Below are 8,025 nucleotides of genomic sequence, written 5' to 3'. Positions count from 1 at the left end.
CAACAATTTAGGGAAATAAACATCTATGGGGCCATTCAACCCCGTCTTGAAGTGCTTATCGTTGCTATTGATAGACAATAGACGTGACATTTAAACCAAAATAAGATAATGACAAACATCAAACATACATCAAACGAATCAGTTATGTTATGGGTTAAAAGAAAGTGCCATTGTAAGAGTAGAACACCATCACTTTCCAAGTTCAATTTCACAGTCTAAAATATAGAAGCAACAAACAATATACATTTATACAAAAAGACGCCAGCCTATGATATCAACATAAATAAATAAGCCTTAAATATTAACACAATTAAATAAATAATTCCATACACTTTAAAAAAAATGATTAAGGTCACAATTTTATATGTCATAAGTGGCACTTACGCATTGAATCTTTTTTTTCTTCCTTTACGGAAAACATCATCTAAAACTAGATCTAAAGCAGCTATTTCGTTTACATCCTTTCATATCCGACACAAACATGCCCCAGTGTTTGTTTTATTAGACATCAAATCGATACAGTGAGTGGAGGAGGTTTTTTTTTTTTTTTTTTTTTTTGTACTTTAATATTAATGACACTAAGTCGGAATGCCATTCATTATAGAGTGAAGATTTCCAGATTTGGTCCCATCATCACTGCTGGGTGTGAAAGCTCATCCTCCTCCCACTGTATATCAGAAAAGAATTGTTCTTCTCATTATTGCATCTAACAGCTCAAACGACTCGGCGCTTGATGCTTTAGTTCAGTGAGCGGTCCGGACTGAGAATTATCACTCGGAAAAAAAAACTTTTCAATCACTGCCATCTTTCGAACCAGCGCTGGACATCGTGCTAGGATGAGGGTCAAGTCAGTCACAGCATGATGCATGATGTATGGCGATCTCCCATTATCCGGGGCAAGAGGGGATTTGCAACTTAAGGGGTTGAATGGGTGTTTCCTTTTTGGATTTTTTTTCCTATAATGAACGGAGCTCGTCGTGTCACAGGTGTTGGATCAATATATGAGCCGATAAATCGTCAAACAACAGGTTTGTACCTGAATGTGGCTCGAGAGACACAAATCAACCATTAAATGATATTTTTCTTGCCTCAATTAAATGTAATATTAATCTTGAAGGAAGAAAAAAATGTGACTGGTTCATCTTTTTTTCCTCGTAAATTTAAATTATTGGGACTGTTTGCACAACATCTCGGCCATGAACTGTTTTTAAAAAATATTGTAAATCTCCCTAACACATCAACCATCCTTATGCCAACCTTGCCATACTGAATTGACCCCTCAGCATCATGCTTGGGTCCAATTTACCAACCCAACATTTCAGTCTCATTGTTTGTGTGTTTGTGTGTGTGTGCTGGTGTGTGTGTGTGGGGGGAGTCCACTTCTAGACATCCAACACATGATTGAGATAGGAGATGTAGCATATAGCCAGTCTGAGGATCTCGATCTTGGAGAGTTTCTTGTCCGGGGGCAACGTGGGCAATAATTTCCTCAGCTCCGCGAAGGCCACGTTGAACGCCTCCACCCGGATCCTCTCTCTGGTGGCGTGGGCAGAGCGATACTTGGCCGTGGCCCTCCTCCTCCTCCTCTTCTCCTCCCGGCTCAGGGGCTGGTCTGATCGACATTTTGCCCTTTCCTCGCCATCCGTCGGCTCGTCCGAGCCGCAGCCGGCTGACTTGAGGCCGTTCAGCAAAGATTCCGGGTCGGACTGAGTCCAGGAGAGGTCGGCCTCAGCTTGGTCCGGGCTCAGCATCATCTTTATTCTCGGTTATTGGCGCTCACTCCTTCTTAGGAAACTGTAATGTGGAAAAAAACAGCAATTAAAACAATAATATTGAATATTCTATAAAAGCATAAAGTCAACTGCTGTCATTCTCTCTTATAATACAGATGTATCATGTTCTAAACAAAAACATATATGTTCTCATACCTCAAAATAAAACATCTAAGAAGAAGAATTGTTTTTCATTTTCAAAACAACCCTGAGGCCCCCATTTTGAGAACCCCCCACTGCTTGTTTGGGTGCCGGGGCCCCCTATAAAATCAAAACAGTCGTTGCATAATAACATTAAAGTCCATAAATAATGAATGCCTCGAAAAACTCGTGTAATGGTTCATTTATTCAACCCTTAAGGCCTTAAAAGAGCCAAACACATACAGCAAAACCAATTCTAAAGTGTCCTCTTCTTTGTTTTTTATAATCAAATATTTGATTTTATTTGATATTACAAAAAAAAAATCCCGTTTTGAAGGAACTGTTTTTTGTTTAGTGAATTAACATAATCAGAATTGGCCATCTGTCACAGTGTGATGAACACATCTGCTTGGCTGAGGCCGGAGTGACTTGACAGCATGGAGGCAGAAGACGGGAAGAAATAATGTTGACATCTGCTGGACATGAAACTAGCGAAGCTACTGTGATTTTTAAGACGGGAAAAGTAACACATAGACTAAAAAAACATCAAATAAATCCCCTGTTTTGTTGGTCCTGTAGGCGCATAAATCGTAGGCGCATTTGTAAAAACAACAACAAATTTGCAAATGAACTTTTTTTGTGCATATTTTCCCCACTTTTGACACTCACCTTGAAAAGGAGTTTTGAGGCACCAAAAAAAAATCTTCAAACCAATTTAAAAAAAAACGCCTTAACTCCAAATTAACTCATAATCCGTCGGGGGAAAAAAAACAAACATCAGGTCGAGGGACAAAAAAATATATATTCAAAAAATAGTTTTACTTTTGCAGCTGCTTACTTGCAACATGAGAACCTCGAGAGGTCAAACGTCAAGCCAAGAAATATGTGTGCAGGTTATCAGAAACAGTGGAGTCGAAAGTCTTGGAGATGATTAGTCGATTAAAAAGAAAGATTCGATAAGGATCGGACAGCCCCACGCGTGATCCCAGCGATGGAGAGACAATAGAAACGATGTGCAGGTTGTGGAGAAAGTGCAGCCGGGGCTACTCGTCCATCCGCCTGTGGAAGATGGGGATAAAGAGGGTGAGATAAGCGAGGTCTCCCCCGCGTGAGGAGTCACCGGATCGGAAGGCAGTTCACGGATAATCCCCCTTCCCCTCTTTTTCTTCTTCCTCTTCTCTTTCTTCCACCGAGTGTCATATGCGAGATAAGATCCAAACGATCCTCACTAATAAAGGCTCACTTCAGGGACGGAGGGGATGGAATATATTTGAGGAATGGTATTGTCTAACGCCGCCCCCTCTCCCTCTCCCTCTCCCTCTCTCTCTCTCTCTCACACACACACGCACACACACACACACACACCTCCTCTCTCTCTCTCTCTCTCACACACACACACACACACACACACACACACACACACACACACACACACACCTCCTCTCTCTCTCTCTCTCTCTCTCTCTCTCTCTCTCTCTCCACGCCCCTCAGCCCTCAAGCGCTCTTGCTCCCGTGGGACTCCAGTGGGCAAAGGGAAGGCAGAGATGTGTGCATGATGAAAGATGGAAGAATAAACAGGCGCGTCCCGTGTTGTGAGTTTGTGCACGTGCAATCAGTGCAATAATTAAAACTATGAAGTGTCTCTGTGTCTGCAGGTATAAGGGGGCAGGACAGCAGAGGGGGGCTTCAGGAAGAATCAGACAAGCTTTAAAGTCACAGGTTCATTCTTAAATGTCATGTGTTTTTATTTGTCACTGAAGATAAGATGAGATGAGGACGCATTAGTCCCTAAGGGGAAAATTCAGATTAACCTGAACATGTTATGTACGCTTTGGAACAACAGTATCCTTTTCAATCGGATCTTTTTTTATAGAACCAAAGCAAAACTAAACTAAACTTTTTGATCATTTGATTCCTAAATGTTCTTGTGAATTTAATGCGCTGAAGATGATTGTAGCCTCCTCCATTTGTAAAACATTGAGTCAGTTGCAAAAGTTGTTACTGCAACGCACCCTAAGCTACTTCATGTACCTGCATGTGTAAAGTCATAATCTAAAAATTAAAAAAAAATCAATAGAAGCATAATTTTGAGTTATTTACCTCTATATAGGTACTGAATATTTTTACCATTTCAGCCAAGACTTTTCTTATCTGAATCTGCAATATTATTTTGAACCAAATTGAATTTCTTTATTTACTTGTGCAAAATCATAAAAAAAAGCAACATGTGACAACTAAAGTTTTTTTTTTTTTTGCAGATTCAAAATCTTGCGAGTATACAATGAGTTGACCTCCATTGCTGCCTCTCCTTGTTCTGTGTGCATTTCTCCAGGTGGCTGTCCTTACACCTGTGTTCGGCTGCACCTGTCATATGCACAGGTGAGTAATACACACCCTCCGTTATAGTTTTCATAGAACATGTTTACTTGTTTACTTGAAAAGTTCTTGTGAAAGCGAAAAGGAAACGTGCATAAAAAAAACCCTGATCTGGATGGTGTAAATATAAAATCATGTTTTGGGTGGGGATAACCCACAGCACCTCTTTTTAAAAAAAAGGTACTAACATGAATTTTCAAAAGTTTTTCCCCCTCTCCTCCTCCTCCTTCTTCTTCCAATCCTCTTCCCATCATGCCCCTCTTCGCCCGGTGGCACCAGTGTCAGGTCAGCAGGGCCTGGTTCCAGAGGAGGGGCAGTGGCCAGGGAGTGTGGGGACTAGCTGCGCCTAACGAGGTGATTAAAACGATAAGGGGAAGCACGGATGACTTGCCGTGGCCCGCAGCCACCGCCATGCTAACTGCCACCACACACACACACACACACACACACACACACACACTGAGAGTGAGAGAGAGAATAGTACTTCAATGGTGCCAGAAGGATCATATCAGTGAACATTTTGAGTGTGCCTGTGAGAGAGAATGAGAATGTGTGTGTGTGCGTGTGTGCGTGTGTGTGTGTGTGTGTGTGATGACGGACAGCTCGCCTTGGGCTCCGGCCCGGTCCGTGCAGTGTGTGTGACACACAGAGACTCACAGCGGGGTGTATCAGAGACATGTCAGGACCAGGAGACAGAGGCCTCCTGACAGCTGGAGCCCACGGACACACACTCTCACACACTCACACACACACACATACACACACACACACACACACACACACACAGCCCTCCACTCTAATTGCTCCACAGACGGAGAAGAAGTCGAGATGCTTGGTGGTCTCGACCCCTCCTCACTCCGTAAGGCCCTCGGCCAAAGACATGAAGGACCCCTCCTAGGCTGTTTTGTTTGTGCCTGCTGCAGTTACATCCCACAGCTGATGTTGTGAATGTGGAGGCCGGGTGGAGAACTGCAGGGTGGAGGAGTCAGCAGAGGATGGTCTCTCCAGCCAGAAGGATGACGTCTGGTTTAGTCATCATGCTGCCGGTAATAGACTCCATCAGATTTATCTAAGTGTGCTGAGTCTTGGATTAAATCATCCCTCTGTTTCAAGGAATGAGTCTTTGTTGATACACAAGGTCAGCATTCTTTAACGAGGGGAGGTTAGGGACCGAGCGTTACATGAAGCTATTGCTACTGCTAACAGGAGGACATAGAGAAGCCTTGTTTCTGCAGATTTTGAATTTTGCAAAAAGATGTGAAAACACAAGACACCCGGAAAACAGACTACAGAGCATATTAAACCAGAAAAAAAGCAGAATATGGGACCTTTCAGGCATACCCAAATGGCTGTTTGGGTATGAGACAACAGGTTCTACTCAACCTTGAAATCACAGGCCTTTCTCGAATAAGCTCGAGCACGTGCAGGAACATTTAAAAAATGGATAGAGGTCAGAGTGCAAAACGGGTTCAAGGCCGATGCAGAGCTGGCTAAACACTGAAGCTTCAGTGTCCGCATGAAATGTTTGAATTTGGATGGCACTAACCATTTTTAAAACACTACGTGCCACACTTGTATTTTTCCCCTTTTACAAAGCTGTGACGGTTGAAGTTGAATCTCAATCATCAAACAGAAGGAATCTGTCAGTGAAATGGCGAGCGAAATATGTTAATAACCCCCTTCATGCACATTCGGTGTGATTAATTCAAAAAAACCATCCTCAATTGACCGTTTCCACACAACCCTGTGTGGAGGGAAAGACCATCGCTGCATTTACGAAACATTTCAGCCTGGAAGGTTTTCCGAAAACTAGCTATTGAAATGAAAAGTTTGAGCTTTTTTTTTTTACACCATTTATACATTTCAGGGTGAAATACTTCTTTGAAAAGACCACCTTGGGAACAAACGTTTGGCCTGCCCACTCAGTGTGGATCCCATAATCATTCTGAACTATCACAAGAAGCAGCGCACTGATTTATGGCTATGATTATTCTTTGCAGGGCTTATATCACCGATCCAGCTGCGGCCTAATATTGCAGAGTTTCAGAGGAAATAAGATGCAAATTTGAAACCTAATTTTTTTTTGTTGGAAAGGATGTGATTATTGCCAGGCAGGGGTGAATCTTTTTCAGAAACATAAAAGACAATAAAAATGTCATTTTTGAGTATGGAAATGTCACTTTACAGAATCAAAAGGTTGCTCGGCGATTCAGCCTGATGAGACGTCTGTAAGGGAGTGATTTGTCTGATCCGTCAGCTGTCCGAGCCGATTGTTACGACAAAAAAAAAACACCTTGAGCTCGAGTGACATCCTCCAAAACCGTCACCTATCTCCCACACAAACACACACAGGTTTGAACATTCAGGGAGCAGCGGGATGGAGCTGTGAAATGGGAAGGATTAGTCACTTTGTCAGGAGATGTATGGGGCTTCTCTCAGGTGGACGGCAAGCCACAGGGGGCATCTGTGAGAGAGGAGAAATTAGAGGCGAGGAAGAGACGACAGAGAGAGAGAGAGAGAGAGAAGGAGGCGAAAAATGGAAGTGTGCGAAAATGAAGACAGAGTGGGAGAAAGGGCCGTTTGCGCGCCGCGGAAAGGAGACAGTAAAAGTTGTGGCGAGTGAGGATTTACGCCTCTAAACTTTCAACATTTGCATCACTGGAACACATGAACACTCTGGGCAGAGCGTGAACGCCAACTTGTCCATGTGTCGTGTTCTGTCTTTTCTTCCAGCGTAGTGAGATAGGCAGTGGCCTGGACCCTGGCCTTGTGTGTGTCTGTTTGTGTGTGTGAGTGGTAGAGAGAGAGAGGGGTGGGGTAATGGCGAGGGAAGGGGGGGGGGGGGGGGAGCTGTCGGTTCAGGCCTGAACAGGAGGTGTGGGATCCAGAAAGCTGGGGGTCCCATGTGAGAATGTGGCCATCCTCAGTGCTGCCGTGGCAGGCCTCGGCACCATCTGTGCTCCCAGCAGGGCGCCCAGCGAGCAAATTCTCCCCGCCACCCAGACACATATGGACACACAAAGGTGCTCACTTTCTCACTCTCTTTTGCATGGAGGTGCACACACACACACACACACACACACACACACTGGAAACAGAGAGAAAGCACTTGGGACCCAGCGGTAAGAGAGGGGAGGATGGATGATGAGCATCTTGTTAATGACGCTAACTTAAGTGTGATGATAGAAGCATTATTAGTCAGCGAGTGATCCTGCTGTGTGCTGCAAAAACTTGAATCATAATTTTGCAAAATGGGGCGTACAACAAGCTGCGAGTGAGATTTTCTTCATGGGGAGTTGTACTTAACCCCAGTCTTCTTCTCCTTCTTCTTCTTCTTAAAAGAGTTCTCTTTTCCTGCGTGGTTGGCCCAGGACCATTTTACCAAAGCTAGCATTTTTAACGACGATTCGAGCGCCACAGCTTCTTCCTGATCTGTCTTCTACGTTGTTGTCAAATGAAATAAAGTCACGGAGAAAGTCGCACCACTTCTCAGGAAAGCTCGCACACGAACAGATAAACAGACTTGAGCTTCTACGGCGCCACTTCGCGGAGCATTTTGCTACGCATGTCACTGACGGCAGAGGTTGCTACTCCATAGCGCCGTTTCCACCAAGCGCTTCAAGTTTGGTTCGTCTTGGTAAGGCAGGTATTTTGTGGCGTTTCCATTGACTAAAGATCCCCAAATTGCCGGTCCGTGACGTCCTACTTTTTTGTTACCCTTCTGTTTGGTAGAAGC

At 43.9% G+C, this 8,025-nt stretch overlaps 1 protein-coding gene across 1 annotated transcript in view; it reads right to left on the bottom strand.

The window, feature by feature from the left end:
* nhlh2 (nescient helix loop helix 2) overlaps positions 1-3,136 on the bottom strand; it is a 3,636-nt gene extending 500 nt beyond the window's left edge. Inside the window, exons 1-2 of the mRNA XM_079336385.1 lie at positions 2,583-3,136; positions 1-1,794 (exon numbers count right to left, since the gene is read on the bottom strand). The exon at positions 1-1,794 is cut by the window's left edge and continues 500 nt beyond it. Coding sequence (XP_079192511.1) covers positions 1,383-1,754 — 372 coding nt within the window. The 5' untranslated portion in view covers positions 1,755-1,794; positions 2,583-3,136 and the 3' untranslated portion in view covers positions 1-1,382. The remainder of the gene's footprint in view (positions 1,795-2,582) is intronic.
* Positions 3,137-8,025: the final 4,889 nt, after the last annotated feature.

This window comes from Symphodus melops (genome assembly GCF_947650265.1).
Source record: "Symphodus melops genome assembly, chromosome: 23".
NCBI lineage: Eukaryota > Metazoa > Chordata > Actinopteri > Labriformes > Labridae > Symphodus > Symphodus melops.
This window is presented reverse-complemented; position numbering and strand designations above follow the sequence as displayed.